The sequence below is a fragment of the Lonchura striata genome, chromosome 5, assembly GCF_050655825.1.
Source record: "Lonchura striata isolate lonStrDom1 chromosome 5, ASM5065582v1, whole genome shotgun sequence".
In the NCBI taxonomy this organism is placed as follows: Eukaryota; Metazoa; Chordata; class Aves; order Passeriformes; family Estrildidae; genus Lonchura; species Lonchura striata.
The window spans coordinates 38,710,131-38,731,072 of record NC_140707.1 but is presented as its reverse complement, the minus strand read 5'-3'; the positions used below and the strand labels follow the sequence as shown (position 1 = coordinate 38,731,072).

Below are 20,942 nucleotides of genomic sequence, written 5' to 3'. Positions count from 1 at the left end.
GGACAGGGCTTTGTTTTTACCAGTTCCCATGAAACTGGAAAAAGGAAATATCTTCACGAGACAGGGTCCCAGGGCACAGCCTTGAGTGATAGCCACTGGACATGATTAGACACAATTCCTCCTTGCCAAACCACTTTCTTGGGGCAAAATTGCAGGCACATGAAATTCTAGAGGCAGGCTCACCTCACCTGTCTCCCTTGTCAGGAGAGCCTAGTGCCCCACTCTGGGGGAAGGCTCCTACCCCTCACTCCCAGAGAAACCATTCTAAGACACCACTTACACCTCTGGATCTTTTCTGTCTCTTTGTCCCTCCCTCCAGGGAAAGTCTCTGGCAAGCAAGCGCCTCACTGGCCTGATGCAGTCCTCCTGACAGCTCCAGCCGACCGCCCCACGGGAGAGACAGCTGGGACCACTGCTGGGGACGGGGCATTTCAGGGAGAGCAGGTCCCTGCAGGGGAGACAGCCTGAACAATTGGAAGCAGAGAGCCAGTGGAGCACCTCTCTTCACAGTTTACACCAACACTTCCCTGTCTGCACAGCTCCTTAAGGACCCTGAGCTCTGTGCAGGTACTTTGTTTCCAACTGAGGTTTGGAGAGCACTTCACCATACACGGGAGGTCGACACGGCGAGGGCTTGATGTCTAGTAATTTACAGAAACGGACCCAACCACAGCTTGGAGAAAGAAGAGCTAAGAGAGATCAGTGTTTTTCCACATCTCTTTTCTCCCTGGCACAAACGTGACTGTAATAAGATGGCACCGCAATCTCACTTGCTCCTTTTCATGTGGCTGTCTGGATCCAATAAAATATCTGGATATTTCAGCTGGAAGCTGCTTCTCCTTCTCACAAAATCCCAAATGCATTTCACCTGCAGATTCACTGACTTAACTTGGTTTTTCTTTCCTATGTTTCTCCTCCTTTAAAACAATGAAAAAAAAAAAAAGGGCACTATTTTAAGTTCATCACTCATTGTCCTTCCAATAGCATGTAGCATATCCAGAGATGATGGCAAGATCCTCAGCTGAAGTCAGGAAAGCAGGAGTGTTTTTCACCACCTGAGGATCCTTCCCCTTGAGTCAGACTCTGATCCTGGTGCAAATTCTCTGACGACGGCGGAATCATTCTGCATGTGCACATACTGCAAATGTGATCAGACTCTCAAAAAGTCAGATGCTCAAAAAGTCATGTTTGAGATGTACAATGCACACACAAGCACATACACACACAGAGTATTTTAAAGTAAGTTGGTTTATATTTTATTTAATTTTCTATTTATTTAAGATATTGCATACCTAATCAATGATGCATGTTCAAACTTTTCTCCAAGCAAACCAAACAGAACTCCAGCTCTCCAATCAGAGAAGGCCAAAATCCACTCACTTGTGTTCAGGGAAAGGTAACTCTGATGTGGGAGGTGTCAAAATTCAGCCTACAGTGAGGAGAGAATTCATGGCATGAATGGGCAGGACACTGGGTGACAAGTGACCCTTGCTAAACAGCAGCACACCCAGCTCATCACAACTGACCCTGCTGAGAAGCATCATTCTGAGAGTGAAATTGTACCAATGGAGGAAATGAGCTTCCACTAAACTCATCTGATGTGCAGCCCATGAATGCAACAGCAAAAGATGGCCCCGTAGTTTGTTTCAAGCTGTTGGAGGTATGGAGGTTAGGATGAGGACAGGACTGAAGTGACTTTATTATGAAATCCACTTACACTAGCTGCAGCTAGGAAAATGACCTGCATTCACATACAGTATACTAGCTATATAAAAAAATAATTTCAAGACTCAGCTGACTCACAAAATCTCCTATATTTTGTTAGCAGTTCAGATCTGAAGTATACATTAAACTAGACATTTCTTGGTCTTTTTCACTCATGCCAAGGCAAATTGGCTTTTTGTACAGGTGGTAGAAACTGCTATGTGGCTACAAGTCTGCATTCCTACCTAGGCAAAACCATCTAGCTAAGTAAATAGCTGGCTATCTACAACATTTCCTTCTGAGGCAAGTATTATTCTAATATCTAAGGCCTATGTATGCACAAAAACATGCCAGCATAGTATCTGTCAGAAAAAGAACCTTCCTCTTGGCCCATGACAGTTCTCATTCTGGTATCTCTTTTCCTTCCTGCAGAAAAGTCCTAATATCAATTATACCTAAGGTCCATTCTCCTGCATGAATGTACAGTAGACTACTGAGTATTATCTTTGTTCTTTACACATGCCTATACCCTAAACAGCCTGCTGTCTGAGGCCTTCAGACCAAATTCATCCTACATATACATGACACACAAGCAAGTTCCAGGACTGCAGAACCGTGAATGTCCCTGACATTCTTGTGGTCCCCTGCCTCTGAAGAGGAAATTTGGTCCCCTCCAAATTGTCACTTAGCTGTCCTTGCAGGACCTATTTGTCCTCCTTTGCCCACACAGCCAAAGGGTCCCTTTGGGAAATAGCAGTTTTTTGTAGAATAGGTTCACATGTCCATTTATGCATATGCATATGTGCCCCCTTGGTCATCCCTACCAAAATGCAGCGGTCATCTCTTCTCAGAGCCTTGTAGATGGTGTTTTTATCTCTGTAAAACCCTCCAGTGCCATGCATCACTGGAGCTCTGTAAAGCAACAGCTGCTTGCACTCCAAGCTACTCTGCTGCCAGTGCTGCCCAGCCACAAGGCATTTCCCATGGGAGGTCTGTCTTGTGAGCCCTCCAACTGGTCTGCAGAGCATTTCTGAGCAAGATGTACACATAAAAAATGAAACTGGTGTGTAGCAAGGAGCAGGGATAGTAAAGTGGTACATGTGGGTCTCGTTTTGCAGTGAGTTCCTGACACTGGAGAAGTCTCCTGGGGGAAGGATGGGGTAGCTCCACGGAGGTACTCCTCAGGTCCTGCAGCATGAGAACACATGTTGGCAGGACTAGAGAATGCTGGCGGGTGATGGGACAGGTAGAATTTGGGTTATGGTCTGTGCAGGCAGCAGAAATGCCAGACTTTAACCTGGGGATGTGCTGCTGCCCTTTGAGCAACACACTCTGCTTTGTCTTTCAGCTTTATTCCTGCAGGACGGTCATGTTGGCTGCCACAGTATTTTGCCTGTGGGGAATATTCCGTGTTTGAACAGTTGAGCACATGGAGGGAATTCTTACAGACACGGAGAGTGTGCATATGGGCATGCATCAGGGGGCCTGGATGCTGAACAGCTTGCCATTTAAATGCACACTCGTGCAAACTAATCTGCTCAGCAATGGCTAGCTGAGCGGACAGAGCCGCATATCCTCTGGAGGGAAGACAGCTCTGCTCCTCACTTCCTGACTAAAGTTCTCCAAAACAAACATGAGAGTAGACAAGGCCTCCTCCTGGGAATACATATTAACTGTTCTTCACATGTCTTTTACTTCACATATGGTGATACTAACATGTAATTACTTCCACATGAACCACATCCTTGAATTATTGCTTTTTAATGACCTTGCTTATTCCAAGTGATGCTACTTTTGTACACCCAACGGTATCCCACTGAGCATTGCAAGCAGTAATCTGCTGCTTTCTGAGTGTCCAGTGTCTTCCAACTACCTCATCATGCTGAAGATGAGTTAGGAAATCAGCTTTCCACCTCTGTTTATGTTCTAAATGGCATCAATTCAAGGAAAGACAGTCTGGAAAGCTCCTACAATGTCCAAGCTGTGCAAGCTAGCTACAAAACTACCCATACTTACAGGGCTATGGCTGTGAAATATGGCTGTGCACTGTTATTTGGATAATAGAGTATCCAGAGCACTCATGGCTATTGTGGCAAAACAGCAGCAGGACAAGCACTAAGGAAGGTTTGACGAGCCAGTGCAGACAGTATTAGGCTGAAGCAAATGGATTAATGTACTCTCAGTATAACTCAGCACTAAGATCCCATAGAGTACTGTAATAAAAGGGTAGCAGGGCAGCCATAAAAACTAGCAGTAAACTGACATAATAATACTAGAATAAATGTAGCAATAAGGTAACACAGGCCACTGCAGTAAAGTAGCATTTTGATAATGCAGCAATAAGACACAACAGGATGCTGCAGTAAATTAGTTTGGGGAATAAGGCAGTAATAACAGTGTGTGTGGACAAACAGCTGCACATTTGTACCAGGTACTGCAGCAATAAAGATAACACAAGATGTCCTAGTAATAAGTTACTACAGTAACAACAACATGATGCACTGTAAAGTTATATCAGGATGCTTCCATGCTGCAGTCAAATCGTACAAGTGGTAGTGAGACAATGAAGACAAAATATACCCCATTTCAGACTGCAGAATGTGAATCAGTTTTCTGCACCATAACCCAAATTCTGGAATAATCTCAGCAATACCAATCCTCTTATTCCTGCTTTCAAGGAAGTTGAGGCAAGAGTGTTCCCCCACCCAGACAATTTTAGTCTGAAAACACAAAATGGACTCATTGTCTCTTCAGCCAAATTGTCACAGACTGTGGTGAAGTTCTTTGTTTAGACCTACTCAGATGAAACCCTGGTGATTTTGGTAAGTCATTTGTCTTCAAAAAGATTTGGCTCTCTCATCTTCTGGCATGGGTGATGCTTTTAGCCTAAAATTATTTCTGGTTTGGGTGGGAGAAGGGGAACCCAGGTACAGAACACCTGACTGTACCAGTCTGTTTCCTAAAATGCACAAATAAATGGAGCATCCTGGAAAAGTCAAAGCAACAAAGACCAAATCTGTTCTGTCTGTCATGTACTCATGCACACAAGAATAATCCTCCTGGAACTAGTGCAAGCCCTGGGTGCATCCATGGGCAGGCCTTGCCTAATCCTGTTCTCAGTGTCTTGTGTGACACTGAGAGTGACAGAAGCAGTGTGTTTCTCTTTTCATGTTTTTCCATTTTTTTCTTTTAATCTAACCTCACCCTCTGTATGAAATGGTCTTGAAAAAAAATTAGTTTGCCATAACACAACATGCAGCATCATGGGCAAGGGCTAGGTCTGTCCAAGGAATTTGCTGTCTGTATACTCTTCAGTAGTGGGGTAAAGCATTCAGAAAAATAACCGACAACCACTGTTATACTCAATAATCATCAAGAATAAGGGCTTAGTCAGAGCATCTACATCAACAACAAGACTTGAGTGAAGTGTGTGTGTGCTAGACAAGAAGATGGTCTCCTGGGAAAAGGATGTAAATAGGGCATGACTGCAGAGTTTTGACTAGCAAGAGCAGCTCACAGCTTCACAAGTCTCAATGGATACAAATTTTGTGCTACATCTTTCTGACCCTTTGCACAACAACTTGGCTATACCTTTGTGTGGCTTCTTCTGTCTCTAGGTGACTGCTCAGTTCAAGTTTGGAGCAGTGCTCTGATACACCTTGGCTTGGCTCTTGCCTTAAACTCCTTGGCTTGCTTTTATTGTGGTTTAATGATTAAGCAGGATTATTAAAGTAGAGCTCACAGTAGGGTAAGATAGGCTAGGTTATCATGATTATGTCATTTAAGCTGTGAGCAATTTTGAGCTTCTCAGCACTGTTTATAACCTGAGACCGGGAACAAGCGTCGTGGCTGCTCAGCAGAACAGTGAGCTGGTGAACAATACACTATCTTCATGCCCACACGTACTTTGAACTTACTGCTGAGAAGAAATGCTTTGTAGTGAGAAAAGTAATCTCACGGCAGGGGAGAGTCAGACCTGATCAACTTTTTCATGTGATACAGATTTTGCTTTGCCAGCCCCTAGCATCTGCAAAGCTCGCAGCTAAGAGCCAGCAACCTCATAATCCTGCTGCTAAGCTTTGGAAACAAGCTTTTCAAAGGCTGTCTTTACACAGCAGTGCTATTACTTGAAGACTTTTAATGTGAATTTATGGCTATTGCCACAAGTGTCAGTGTAGTTGCCCTCTGTATTTGCAATAGGAAATTGTGGATTCACCCCACACAGAGGGTGGCTGTTAGTGGGCAGAATTTAGGGATGTACCAGTGCCTTCCTGTCTGGGGACCCAGAAGATATGCTGAAATATCTCATCTGGCAGAGAACTCTCTTGTGGGCAATGGCATTGTACCTTGGATATTGCTATCTGTCAGCAGAGATACTAAACTGAGCTTCTCTCTCTCATCTGTGGGGACTTAAACTATGCCATCCTTACATAATTATAGGTGACAGCTAGCCCTGAGCAGCACTTTCTATGGGTGGACTAGAAGTGGAGTGGTGTGGAGTGGGATTTCCAGAGTGGTTGTTTCCTTTTGGATCCTCAACAATATTTCTCATGTCCATGCATGTGCAGGTTATTTCCACATGCTGCACAGCTTCACAGCTCAGAACTGTGGACATCTGGTTCTTGCCATGGTTCTACATGAGCCCCATGCCATGTGGATTAAGGCATACCAGATTAAAAATTAAATGATGCTTTATACAACACATCACATCTCCTAAAAGCATCTGGGATTCTGGAATTTGCTCATCTGGGTTCATTTGGGGCCAAAGGAGACACTGTGGGATTTTCCTCCACAAGGAAAAAAAATTGAAGGGTCTCCTGTCCCTGTGGTGTGACTGGAGGAGCCGGAGCTGCTTCTCCGCAGGGCCACGTCCCGCCGCCGGCAGAGGCAAAGGCCGGGGCGGGCGGAGGGGGCCGGAGCAGCGGCGGGGGGCGGAGGGGGCAGGTGCGGGCGCGGGCACCGTCCCGCAGTGCGGCCCTGCGCTGGAGGGACAGCGGGACCGGGGCTGCACGGAGCGATGGCCGAGCGTGTCTGCCCTCGCACCTCACGGAGCCGCCCGGGGCTCGGCCGGGCCGCAGCCGCGCCCGCCGCGGGGACGCGCCGCGCTGCGGGAGCGCGGCCCGGCTGCCCCGCCCGCCGGCCTGAGCCCTTCTCGGGGGATCGCATCGCATCCAGCCGCATGGACAATGCCCGGCCGCAGCTAACAGCGCAAACAAAGGCTGCACGCCGAGCTTGGGAGCTCTGCCCTATGCCGGGGACTGCAGAAGGCACCTGGCTTGCTGGAGCGGTGTCCGTGCTGCTCAGCGACCCTCATCCCGCACCCTCTGGCACCAGCAGCCGAGGCACGGCTCTGCTCCTCCCTAAAAAGCCAGAAAGCCGCCCGTCTAGCTTGCTAGCTCGGTGCGCTGCTTCACAGGAGGACAGGACCTGCAGCTGTCAGGTTTTGAAGGTCCCAGAGACGAGCAGTGTTAGCAAGCCAAGCCCTCCTCACCAGCCAAGTCATCTGCAGAGCCACGAGGTGTGACTGCCTTCAACCCTGCTCCAGGGTTGTGCTGCTTCCCAGACCTGCCTGTGACCCCCACATGGGAGCTCAGAGCTGCTGGACTTAACATCCTTCAGAGCATCTCTGTTTTCTGTGTGCCATTTGTCTCTGCAGGATGTATAATATTTGCTGGTTTTGTAGGAGGGGACCAGTACAGGCCAGGGAAATCTTTGCCTTCCTCAATTAGACCCTGTGCTTAGTGCACACAGAGTCCATCATTAATATCTTGGGAATCAGAGAGTTGCAACGTGCAGTCTCTTGACTTGCTTGACAGGCTTATTTGCTTTGTGTGTTTGCCTTCAAGCCATCCTGCAGCTCTGCTCATCAGAGCATCCGTGCTCCTCCACCCATCATGCTGCCAGCACACCACATCACCATTGCCCTGGATCTTTCCCACATCCCTTTGCTTCAGCATCTGCAGTTCTCAGCTGTCTTTCCTTAACTCTTGCTTTCCCTGACCCCCTCTTGGAGAGGCTGGTCTGTACAGCTCATGAAGGGATTGTCAAACTAGTATTTTGTTACAAACGCTGGCTGAAGAATCAGTCTCTTCACTAAAAGAAAGACTCGTTAAGTGCCACCATGTGCAAGGCTACTGAACTCTGAAAATGCTAAAGTGGGGTGAGGGGGATGCATATGTGGTTGGACTCACCCCTCTTTGAATCTGAACCCCACACTGCAATTGGGGCTGTGATCTGAAGTGGTACATCCTGAGCTCAGTCAGCATTTTGCACATTGGCAAAAGCAAGTTTGTAGCATTTGCCTGCATACTGTGTTCAAGACTGCCTGGCTGTGCTGTCACCTTTGGGACATTTTCTTTATGTCTGTCAGTGCAGCTGCATATTTGTTTATACAGACAGTAGCAGGGAAGGCCTCAAAGCCTCCCCTCAGCTGAAGCCTAATACCATGTTAGATCCTCTGTGCTGAGATACAGACAGATCTGGGGCATGGTATGGACGAATCAAGCTAACTAGAGCTTTCCAAAGTCTGAAGAAAGTTTGTCTTGCCAGTTTCTTCAGCCAGTCCTGTACATATACTCTCACATCTAACACATGGGGAAAAATCTTTCTGTGCTCAGTGTGATGGATCATCCACTGTGGGCCACCTGCAAGCCCTATCTTGTAACTGAACTTCTGAGCTTCTACATGCCATGCATTTTGCATAGGTAATACCCTACCCAAAAATGCCTGTTCTCCTGTGATGACCTGCCTCTGGATACAGAGATACTCTGCCATGATGCTAAACTCCTTTCATACACTCTGCCTCCCTCTCTGCAAAACTGCCCTCACAGCCAGAGTTGGGCAGAGCTTAGCTGCCTTCTGCCATCCTTTAATTAGACACTTGTCAGAGCTTTATGAAAAGCAGCACAGCAAACCACAGACTTCTAAAATGTGGAAGCAGTGTTGAGAGCAGTGCTAGGAAAATAAGAAATTATATTTGTAGTGTGGGTTTTCTCTTTCCCACCTGGGGTATTATTGACCTGATGAACTTGGTGGCAATTCTGCATCACTCTAACATTGGTTTGGGGGTGACCTTTCTTCTCACCTGCCAGGGCTTTGAGCTCTCTAGTGGGTCACAGGAAAGATGTGCCTGGCTGCAGGTGGAGGGACCTGGATCAGCTGCCTTCCTCTGGCGCTCTGCCTGACTGTCAGGGCACCAGTGGAGCCCACTCTCGTGGGACTTGACCTTCTCTCCCTGACTTTCTCTTCTGACCCAGCACGCAGTTGCCAGAAACAGTCAAGTCACTGTGTTAAGGTGATCCTTCCCTCACTGTCTCTTTGTTTCTGGGATGTCTTAAGCAAATCAGGTTGCAGAGTATGCACAGAACACCAGAGTCTCTATGTCAAATGAAAGGACAGTCCAAATGGAGAGAGAGGGCAAGAGAGAAAGCTCTGTGTTTGCATTCATCTCTGACATGATGGATTCTCCCTTCCTGGAAGCAGCCTTGGCATAAATAAAGCCAGTAAAGGCTTTTATGCAAGAACTCCTTTCACTACCAATAGTCCTGGACTCATAGATAATAAAAGACCTGGCAGCTCATCTTGCACTGTTCCCTTTAATCAGCAGGATTTTCCCTACTGAATATTCACCGAGGTTGCTTTATCTAGCACACCTCTGAAACCTCCATGGATGGGACCTTAGCAGATGCCCTCAGGAACACATTTTTCCATACTTGAAACATTTACTGCAAGGAAAAAAAGAAGTCTGATATACAACATGTCATCTCTTGAGTAAGTTTAAAAACAGGGAGAGCCATCTGTAGGCCACAAATAGCAAAGGTCTTTAGCACAATAGATTTTTTTTTTTCTTGAGTATTTCCCTTAATGTATTTTTTGCATAGTCTTGAGTTTATTGCACTTTTTATCAGCATCCATTCCTCATCATGAACAGTGTAGATATTTGTGGATTATCATGTCTCATTTCAGCCTTTTCCCCACCTCAGACTGTAATGGCTGAGGCTTTTCTCACACGCCAGCTTCTCAAAGACTGCTATCGATTTTCCTGCCCTTGTCTTTCTTTAAAAGATCACTCAGGAAAAACATAGTAACATGAAGACAGAAGGGCTGTGTTTGTCCATACAGCACAATTACCCAGTCGTTTGTATAAGTGGGGTATCACCCTGGCAATGTGCTCTTCATGGAAAACTGCATGCATGTGTCACACATGTTGTGGTGTAACATATTTATTAAATCTATTTATTGCACATCTTTGACCACTTTACCTACCTTCATCCCACACTGCCATCTGTTCTGTGGCTACCACCCCCATCTACTCTCCTGAGTACCTGTGGAGGGCTGCCAGGAAAATGGTTCCTCCCTTTCTTGCCAAATTTGGAATTTCAGTTGCAAATTTACGCTAGCAAGAGTGCCAAGGGGAGACAGAGTCAATGCCAAACCCACTGTAGCTTTCCTGTTGGGCACATTTTCAATTATGTCACCGTAGCTGAAATAGGAAGCTGACTCCTATCAGAAAGGGGCCATGCCCAACACTGCAAGAGGGGTCAACAGTTGTGCCCAGTCCAGGATGAGCATATCATCAAAGGCTTTAAAAATGTAAAATCTGTAGTATCTGAAAAGAATTCTATTATTGACATACATGGCATTCTCAAAACCTTGCACATTTGTCTTCACAGCAACTAGTGCACCTGGCTGCAGAGTGAAGGTCTTTTTGAAAACAGTTCCAATAAAACATGTTAAAACCATCTACATCACTCCTGGAATCATTTTTTTCCACAGAAAGGTCTTGTGCAATATACACAGGGATTTTTTGTTTGCATGTAATACAACCATCCTGCAGTCATGTTAAGAGAAACCTTTATATAACATTGCTATGTGAAGTATTGGCCATCATACTTGGTTAATATATATCCATGCACACCAGCAGATATTCCCAAAATCAGTGGAAATATCTGTGTGGACTTTCCATGCACAAAGTCCCCTTAAAATAAGACAAATGTGTTTTTCCTGTAGCATGCCCTGCAGGAGCTCTGGCACAGAAATACCTGTGTTTGCCTTGGTGCTGCACAAGCACTACAGCCAGGCACACACTGCTGAGATTCCAGCCTGCTCCTGGTGACTCATCCACCCAAGCAGCTGTGTGGGGGTGCACTTGAAATTAGCCTATTTACTCATTCTCCTGGAAGACCACAGGAGCACCCACTGCATTCTGCTGGCAATAGATACAGCAGAGGGAGCAGAATTTGATTTGGTATAGCAAACATCACCTGAGCAGGGCAGAAATAGGAGGCACATTTTGGCTGATGGAAGATCACCATGAACGAGGAGGTTGAGAGAGGTCCCAGTGAGTCAGTCCCCTTCCCACTCTGTCCCCATTCTAGGAAGCAAGGACACAGCTGATGAGCTGCTGGCTCAGAAAGCCCTTTGATCTTCCCTCCCTGCTGCCTTCTCACCATTTCAGCTCCCATGAGGCTGCTGAGCTCCTTCTTGTGTAAATCTTGGCCATCACCTCCTGCCTCTTCAGCATGCTTGGATAGCAATATGGAATACCCAATCATTTCCTTAAGATACCGATTCCATCAGGAATGCAATTCATGATTGTCACAAAGAGGGAATACCATCATCATAGTAAGCTCATTACTGCTAACAACTGTGATGATGGGAGACTTGAAATTGCAGTCAGAGCACAAAGCGTTAACCTTAAACATGCTGGAGGCACCTCAGTCACATCCTGAGAGTTCACATACCAGATGACCTCCCTCTAATCAGGTGGGGACCATGCACCAATTCCACAATTTTACAGGGAACTTCAAAGCATGGTGCAAAGTCTGTGTGGGCCCAGTGAAGGTGATTTTGCTCTCAACAGGAAGCATTTTTCTATCCCCTTGGCTAAACTGTAAATTCAAAAGCAAACACAAATTGCAACTGGCTGTTTTCAGCATCACATGCCAAAGAACTGTCAGGGTCTGTGATACCACACAGAAGGAGTGCCCAATATTAGAGATGGAAAATTAATTTCTATTAGCCTATGAGCCTGTCATTCCCGGGCAAAGATGTTTTTGACAAACTCTAATTCTTCTGGTGTTAACAAATTACCCGCAAGTAGATTGCAGTATCTCCAAGATTCATTCGCTATTTGAATATAATTGCCAAATATTTACTTGCCAGAGAATTATTCCTAGGGAAATTGTTAATCTGAAGCCCATTCACAAAGTTTGCCTACTGACATTGGATAGTTGAAGTGCAAGGAAGGAACTATGTTTAGTTTTTCTTGGACTTCTGGTCACCTGGTACTGTCTCTGCCACTTGAGATTATGGATACAACTGTTACAGTGGGGTTTGCACAATCTTTTTCTGATATTTGTTTTAATTATACATTCCAGAAACATTTTTCTAAGCCAAGCTCTGATTCAAAATATTTCTGGAAAGAAAAAGGGGGCGAACACAGTTCAACCTAAATAATTGTTTATGCATTTGCTGAAAAGCTGTAGCCAGTGTCAGTCTGTACTCCAGATGTAGGTGATATATGGGCCTGTATCCAGCTGCAGGGTAGGTGCCTACAGTATTTATGCAAAATAAAAATCAGCAAAGCCTGTATTTCAGCCTTGCCACCCAGCTGTTTTTTCATTGGGATAGATGATTATATCTTAAGGCTACTAGAAATAGCCAATCCATAATTAAAAGGCTGCTGGGTTTAATGTACAGGCCTACCAGTCACTTTAAAGGTTTAGAATAAATCAAACTGCATTTTCTTGCCAGTGGCTAGCACTTCATTTCTTTGAGAGTTGGCATCACACCAACATTCAATTTTTAGGTGGAAAAGAGCAATTGCTGGCCCCCTGGACTTCATGGAAGAGGTGGTTCATTATTAAAAAAAAAAAAACAACAACAAAAAAAAAAAGCCAGAAAAAAGACCCCAGTCTGTTAAAAACAAGTAAAATATCAGGGACTTCAATTATTTCTCTTGTCTTATTCCATCCTTTACTCAAACTTATCATAGGCACTTAAGATGGAAAAGGGCCTCTTTCTCAGCATCTTGAGCAAAAGCATGTTTTTTTAAATTTTCTTTGGCGTTAATTCCACATGTGTGCTCATCTGTTTGTGTGTCTAAGAGTTATTCCATAGCAACATGCACTTACTGCTCCTGTTTTGGAGCAGCTAAAACTAACAGACTTCGGGTATCCAATCAATTCCCACTCCTGTTTGTTAGAGCGGTCATTAAAGGGATGCAAGATGCAGTTTTAATTAGTGCTATGCTTGACATTGCAATCAAGTTAAGTTTCAAATAAAAGGCTGAGACCCATGAGCCTTCTCTGGCAGAGCTTCTTCTGACTGACCTGAACCAACCTGCTTGGTTCCCAAAAGGACACGCAAATCCTTTTGTTAGTGCAGTCCTACAGCCCTACCCTTCTTACCTGTCATATAGCTGTGAACCTAAGCTCTCCCTGCAGAGGGACATATGCCCTTCTCCTCCCTGTAGTTAGGAATAGATATATGTTTTAAAGATCAAGGCCAAAACATATGCTTGTTGTAAATTAGGAGAGCTTTTACAGATGCTCCACTAGAAGGCCTACCTGGCTGTTGGATAGTGGAGTTCATTTACTTATAAATGTGGAGGATGCAAACAATAGAGCTGATGGTATGGCCTCCCTAACTGGAAAAATGAGAGGAGCAGCATACCCAGAGTGATCAGTTACCCAAAACTGAAAGTATAGAAGCAGATTACTGTGAGTTGATGGCAAACAAAGAATGGTGTTTAACTTCCTTAGCAGTGAAGGCAACATTTTTTCTATAAGCTTCCCTCACCCTGGGCATATTGGACTTGCTGCAATTGCCTGTTGCAGTGAGAATATGAATGAAGTGTTTCTACAGAGTGTGCACATGGTCTCTATAGGCTCTTTCATGAGCCTCCATAGCAAGGCATCTGCTTTTTTCTTCCTAGAAAGAGAGCCAACCCTGGCCTTTTCTGCTTTTTAATGTGTTGACCATTAGGCTGAAGTAAAATGGCAAATCCTCCTCTCCATACTAGTGAAGGCATCATCTAGCTTTTGCATGACTAGTCCCCTCCTGGAGTAGTGCCATTCTCCCTGACTCCTGGTTTTCCTTGAGCTTCATTGGTGAGGTGATATCTAGCCCTCCTTGTCCTTGAGGATCAGCCCTCACAGGTATCTTGGAAACACCTGTGCATTTGCAGAGCTTTCACAATGATGCCAGCTGTATGTCCTTGATGTCAGGAAGGCAGAGGGTGTGACTCTCGGGTTAGCTCACTAGTGATGGCACATGTAGTGACAAGGACTGTGTGTCTGCATATGCTAAAACATTGAAAAGCCTTTATTTGTGTTTTCAACCCTTATTACACTGGCAGGCAACATGACTTCAAAAAGGTTTTAACTAGAAGTTTGTAATTTATTGGCTTCAATGCAACCAACTTATTTCCTCGTGGCCTCTCTGAAGGCAGCAGGCACTGAAGTTTCCCTATAAGAAGTAATATTTAATATTAAAACATCCATATTTTTAAAATTCCATTATTAAAATGTTTTTAATGTTGTATGCAAATATCACACCCTGTGAACCAACATACTTGTTATTATTCACCCCAGAAAGAGGCCATGATTGGATGCTGTACAGCTGGACAGTGTGTTTAGGTACCACCCGAGTACAGTCTCTATGTATAGCAGCCTTCTTTCCTATGCATACAACAACTGGCTGGTGACAGAGACAGCACTGGTACAAGAATGCACACTGCAGCAACAGGCCAACAACCTGGATTAGTCAGATTTATGAAATCATAATTTGATTTAGGAGTCTGTGTCCTGGAATGCAGCAAACACCTAAAACGAAGATTGTGATTGTGGCCACTTTTGTATAATCAGAGCTTCAACTGTGTAGTGGGTGATGGAGCAATACTTGTTTCACCTGAGTATCCTGGAGGAGGTTGTGAGAGTTGATCTGTAGATGCTGTTTGGGTGCCTATGCTACCTGAATCACCCAACCGAGACTGGCCTCTCCAAGTCCCTGTTCTGGTACACTCTTTTCCCTGTGGAAACATTTCAAACAAGAAGCTGCTTATTATTTCTGAGGTTACCCTTAGAGTGATTAATGTGTTTATTCTTTTAGAGGAATAAACCTGTTGGAGGTTGACATAGGTTTAGGAAGTTCCTCTCAATAAGTGGCACAGGTTTCCAAGGAGGTGCAGCAATCAATTAAACCCTAAATAAAAGTTCTGTCAGTGGCACTGTTTATGCAAAAAAATCTGTGCCAGATCTCACCACCTTTCACACACATCCCCTCCCCCAAATCACAAATACAAGCTGGCAAATTATGTGAGAAGCTGCGCAGGAAAAAAATTACATTCAGGTGGTGGTCCAGATGGTCCAATTTTGAGGAAGATATGCAAGTGCATAATTGAGCCCTGCATGCTCCAAGGCATGAAGGGCAGTCCACTGCTGGCAGCACAGGGGACCAGCAGAGTAGCAGCCATGCATGAGGCACTGGGGAGAGGCCCAGACAAGAGGTTCAGCAGGAAACTTCACTGCAAAACCATCTGATTTCTATTTCTTTATCTCTCTAGTTTTCCTCTTGCTTCCTTTGCCTGAGGAGGTACTTTTACTTGTTCACATCTTTGTCCAGCTGCAGCTGTAAGACAGCCCATAGATGGGGGTCAGCATTAATGTTTCTGCTGCCTCACAGCAGCCAGGCAGAGCATCAGCTTGAAATCTGCATACACCCTAAATGCTTCATCCTTCCTTTCCCTCCTCTCCATCACAAATACTGCATCCACATTCCTACCCAAAATGGAGCATGGGACTTCTGAGTGGGTTAGTGAGAAGCAAAACACTCTTTGGAATTTCCAAGCAGAAAGCCAGCTAAATGAGGAGCTGACATGCTACCAAACCAGAAGCCACAATTTCTGCAAAACCCTTGTACATTATGTAGGGGTGAAGGAAGAAATTCAAAAAGCACCCAGGAAGACCAGAGGACTCCCGAGCGTCAGTGCCCACTTCACTAGGCCTTTTCCCATCCAGTTGCTCTCGCAAATAGACAACACACATCTGAGTGAGAAAAAAACCCAATGCTTATATTTTTGTACAAGAGAAGGTAGGAACTTGCTCATTGATATTTTCTTCTATATTTACACATGTATCTGTTTTGCTTCATTATGAACAGTTTTGGGGTTTTTTTTTCTGAGTAAAATTATAGTAAAAATAGGAAAATCTCAGTAAATGCAATGGCAGAAGCCAGTGCTTTAGGACCCAGCCTCCTGCAGCTCTGATCATAACCCAGTAACATTTCTCCACAGACAGAAGGTCATTTCTGGTATTTTTACTTAACTATGGTGTTGATTATTGTCAGCAAGTTCCTGACAAGAAAAATCAGTTGCTCCTCTTCTGGTTGCCACCATGGCTCACTCAATCCATGATGCTTGCTGAGTTTGGTTAACTCATTTCATAGTCACTCAGGAATGAGCAACAATATGGAAAAATGCAGCATGTAATGGAAACTGTGACCTGTCACCTCATGTGGGATGGTGCCAAGGCAGCTGCTAATTATAGCCTGACATGTAAATACTCCTGGAAGGTGATTGTACTTATTTGGACTAGTGCAATATTAATTAAATACTTTGATTATTTCTGAGATAGACTTTGAGAATGATGTGTTGTCAAGGGAATTAACCTTTTAATTGCTGGGAATTAAGTTGTCTTCCTCATAAACTGCAGCAGAAGACTATCTGAATTTTCCTCCCTCTTTTCTCTGTCCTCCTGTCTTTGATCTACTCTTTTGAGAGCTCAAATAATTTGTCTGTTTGCTTTTGGTCTCCTCTTGCTCTGTGCCCATGCCAGTTCTCAAGATCATAACTCACTTGCCTCCTCAAGCAGGAGGAAACCTAAATGGCAGGGATAATGAACTTCTGGCAGGGAACCAGGGTGGCTCTTGTCTGAGCCAGGGCCCTGGCTTCCCAGCCTTCTACACTCACAAAGTTTCCAACCCAGAAACAGCGAGCTTCCAGCTCCTACATGGGTTCCCATGCAAGTACCAACACAAAATCCTGGCTAAAGCTGCCTTGAAACAGGAAAGGGAAGGGGAAGCTGATGCAACTCAGAGGAGTTGGGACCACCTCAGCAAAAACTACTGAAAACTTTGGTGGGTCCAGGAACACCAGGACAAGATGCCACTGCCTGTCTGACTCACCCCTAGGAGTAAACAAACAGCAGTGGCAGCTCATAGCGGAGGCAATGACAAGACCAGGAGGCGAGGTGGAGCCAAGGAAAATACTCTTGGCTTTTTACTTCCTGCAAGACACAAAGCTAAGCTCAAGCTCAGCTGCAGGCAGTCCAGGTCTGATGAGGACCTGGATCTGCAGGGGGCCCCGGGCTGCCTTACAAGCAAGTCTGCTCAGGTGAAGGCAGGCTGCAGTCAGCACTAGCCCAGGGTGCTGGGCAGAGCAGACAGCTCAGCCCAGAGCTTGGCTTCCCAGCAAGCCTTGGGCCACATTCCAAATGAGCTTGCTGTTACCTTCTGAACAGCTCAACAGGAGGTGTTAAGCTGCCGAGTGCAGCAATATCTTTCAGTGACCTTGGGGACAGTGTTTTCCAGCAAGTCCTGCATTTCAAGTGAGCCAAAGCTTTGTTGAATGACTCCTCTGTTACACTGTGTGGCCTTGGGACAGTCACATGTTCGTGCATTCAGCACAAACGGAACCTGCTATTCCTGTGCCACACCACAGTATCTTTCTCCACTGAGTACCTGGGCAGTGCTCCCTGTTTTGCACATGTCCAGGACCAGAAAAGCCAGCAGAGCTTGGAGAAGCCAAAATCTTGCACTTCTCAGGGATTTTGTGCCTGGAGGAGGCCATACTCATTTACACGTGTCTGAATAGGCAACTGGCACCGTTCTGACAGTACCAAAACCAACTCTTCTGGTTGTCATCAACATACTTGGGTGGGAGTACCAAGAGCGAGATGAACCTGTGTCTCTGCAGAGAGCTCACAGCTGCTACACCCAGGAAAAAACCCTGGTCTCCTATTCATCTATTCATTACAGTTTGTAGGATTGGAGAATTCAGTCTCTTGTCTGGAGCAGACAAGTAAGAGACAGTTGTGGATCAGAGCTGCCAGTAATGCCACTAATGCATTCTCAAGGGCTCTCCAGAGCTGCACAGCATCATCTTCAAGATGAGGGGAAAGGACAAGTGTCATTTCTGCCCCAGGAAGGCAGGCAACATTAAATTGACCTACTGAGAGCTGATGAGAAACAATAGAGGCAGAACAGCACAAAGAAAGGGAGAGTTACAAGACCTGGATGCTGTGGGCCCAAGAGGCACAGGAACATGCACATTGATTTCTCCTTTCTCCTGCAGTCCTAAGGCTCACCATGTGCTACTGGGCCATTGACTCTGTAAAAGCAGTGCTTCTGGGAGAGAATGGTGCTGTGCCACTGCCAGCTGTACCCCTGTGAGTGGTGGGGTGCCAAGTTTCCCTGCAGTGGCAGGATTTCCAGGCTAGGGACACCCTGGCTGAGGGGATGGCTGCAGACTTCCCTCCCCTCACCCCCACAGGAAGCACAAGCCCTGGAGGCTGAGGAGGGGGACACATTTCCATGCAGGCAGCAGCAGCTGTCTCTCTAGACCACAGCTTTGCCAATACCCAAGGCAAAGGGCATAGAACTACTCCCTCTCATTGTGTTGAGGAGCTCAGATGTTGCTCCAGTTTCCTTGGGGTGTATTCCCTGGACAGCAGTGCCTTCGTCAACACGCCCTTGAAAACACTGAAGATGTGCAGGTTCTTCATAATCTGTGTGTGAGTGAGAGCAGGACAAAGCACAGAAAAGCAGTTACAGGCCAAAGACAAAAGCCCAGGCTCAGAAGGAGGTGAAGAAACACCAGGCATAAGCTTGGAGATGCCATGCTTATCAAATGCCTCAAATGGGGAGGTGGAGGAGAAGAAAGGTTTTTTTTCCACATAGTTGTTTTCAGGGAAGAGCAGACTGAGTTTGATGGCTGGACTTGAAGTTAAATGGTTACAGCTTCTCATGGAGGCAAATGAAAACACAAATTGATCAAAGCTGCCATTTTTTACCAATAACTTCTTTGTTCAGGGGCACTAGCCACTTCATGCTGATTGTCTCACTGCATAATCACCATTGGCAGCTTCCCTTGCCCTCTCCTAAAGATCCTCTGCATGGATTTCTTTCTTTGCCAATGCATTTCCAAGGACAATAAGAAAGTTGTAGCATAAATTAAATGAGATGCCTGGAGACTCTGAATCAAAAATAACATAGAGGTATCTCTGAGTGAGAGGGGAAGAAAGAGGGAAGCTAAATGCAGTGCCTGCCTGCTGGCTTCTCCCTTGTCACACTCACACCAATTACGTATAGCAGCACAGACAGGGCGGCCAGGGGAGCACCTTTGTGCACAAATGCTAATTTGTTTACAGGCTTCACCACACATTTAATGAAAGCGCTGTTTCAGACATTCCCAAAAACAAAGAAAGAATATTTGGAGGCACAGAGAGTGGAAAGGGTCCACACATGCCTGGATCAAAGGCAAGCTGGATTTAGGGAAGATTTTTACTGTTCACCTGGCACTTGCCATCAGGATCACCAGTCACTGTAAGTTTAAGCTCCTCTTTCATAATTCATAACTTTTTGCTGCCATTACAAAACAAGCAGAGAAGAGAGGAAACATCACAGCATATGTCACAGTTGAGACAGCCACAATACACAGAGTATCACCATACAAATTCAGAAAGCATTTGCTCAAACAGAGTAACACCTACCTCATCACAAGGCTTCAGGCATCCGCTGGTACAGAGTAACATAACAGCAGCCTAGAAGGCTTCAGGCATCTGCCCTTCTCCTTCTTTAGCCCAACTTTTTATACCCCTGATTTTTCATGCATTGCACCTGTGTGCCCTCTGTTCCTTTTGGTGGTTGGTCAGTGCACCTGGGCACTCCATGGCTCATTGCTGTCAATGGATGGATGGATGGATGGATGGATGGATGGATGGATGGATGGATGGATGGATGGATGGATGGATGGAGAGTCAGGTGCTGTTTCTCTACTCCCCCCCACTCTTCACCTTCATTAGCTTAAATGTTGGGGTTTTCTAAAGGATAGGAGCATGCAGAAATTCAAAATGAAGCTGACATGAGCCTCTGGCTTTGAGGATGGATTAGATTTGAAGGCATAGTAGGTACAAAATGAGGCCAGTGAGGGCTGGCAGTGGAATTCCCAGTAGGGACAAGTTCCTTTAAAACACAGATTAAACAGGGAGGAAATGCACAGTGTATGAATATGAATTGATGCTGGGCCTTTCCTGGTCTCACTTCATTTGATAAAATGCATTTCCTTATTGCATGTCAATTATTTACATAATTTAAATATGTATCATCAGATGAACATGCCAGCCCTGAAACAGATACACAGATGCACATGGAAACACACATGTGCAGCAGGTTGGGAGGAAAGGAGTCACACACCAGTCTGTTGGGCAGATAATGAATGGACACTCCTGTGCTCAGTGAGTTGTGAGGCACAGGCACCCCTTTGCCCAGTCCCTGATGCATTTCTTGTGCTGCCCCTGCAGAAGAGTCATCTCTCCTCAGAATAATTTGAATGCAGGCTCTGCTCAGCACTGCAGGAATGTCAGCACCCAGCATGAGCCCTGCTCCTCACCGGTGCCTCTGCTAATCTCCAGTACGTGGAACTGCTTGTCTGTGAGATAGTTATTCCTCTTTCATCTGCACAAGTTCACAGCAAAGGAAGCACGGGAGAGCTACATTTAAATTAGATAAAATCCCTGTGCCCAGCAATTCTCCAAAGTTACTGTTATTAGTAAAGATGTTAGTAGTCAATATCACACTGTTCTGGCATCTACCAATGTATAGAATCCTCCTCTGAATTCTTCTGAGACAAAATTGCTTTTCTTACGTGATTCTCATTCTTACAAGGAATTTCTGTCTATGGCTTCTACTCCAGGTGTATGAAGGCATGGCACAGGCTTAGCAGCAAGCACTGCCACCTCTCAATTCTGCTATTTGCCTCTAACTCATGAAGCAAAGTTAAGCTTTACTCTGAATACCCTGACAAGGCATCAAACAAAATGTGGACTGAAATTTTGCAGTTTGACTTGGCTGCATGGCATGGCTACGGAAAGAGTCAAAATTTTCCAAGATCATTTGTTCTCTCTGCACAAAGACAGAGAGTGCTGTGCACAGACAGCTTTTGCACGCTAAAGGTTAGG

The 20,942-nt window shown here is 45.4% G+C and overlaps 1 protein-coding gene across 3 annotated transcripts in view; it reads left to right on the top strand.

Moving 5' to 3' along the window:
• The window catches only part of RGS6 (regulator of G protein signaling 6), a 249,557-nt gene extending 248,728 nt beyond the window's left edge, over positions 1–829 (top strand). For all 3 annotated transcript variants that reach the window (XR_014956012.1, XM_031505011.3, XM_031505010.3), the window contains one exon: positions 320–829. Coding sequence is in view for 2 of the 3 variants with exons in the window: in XM_031505011.3 (XP_031360871.1) it covers positions 320–370 (51 nt within the window). In the remaining variant the exon portion in view is untranslated. The remainder of the gene's footprint in view (positions 1–319) is intronic.
• The last annotated feature ends 20,113 nt before the right edge of the window (positions 830–20,942 follow it).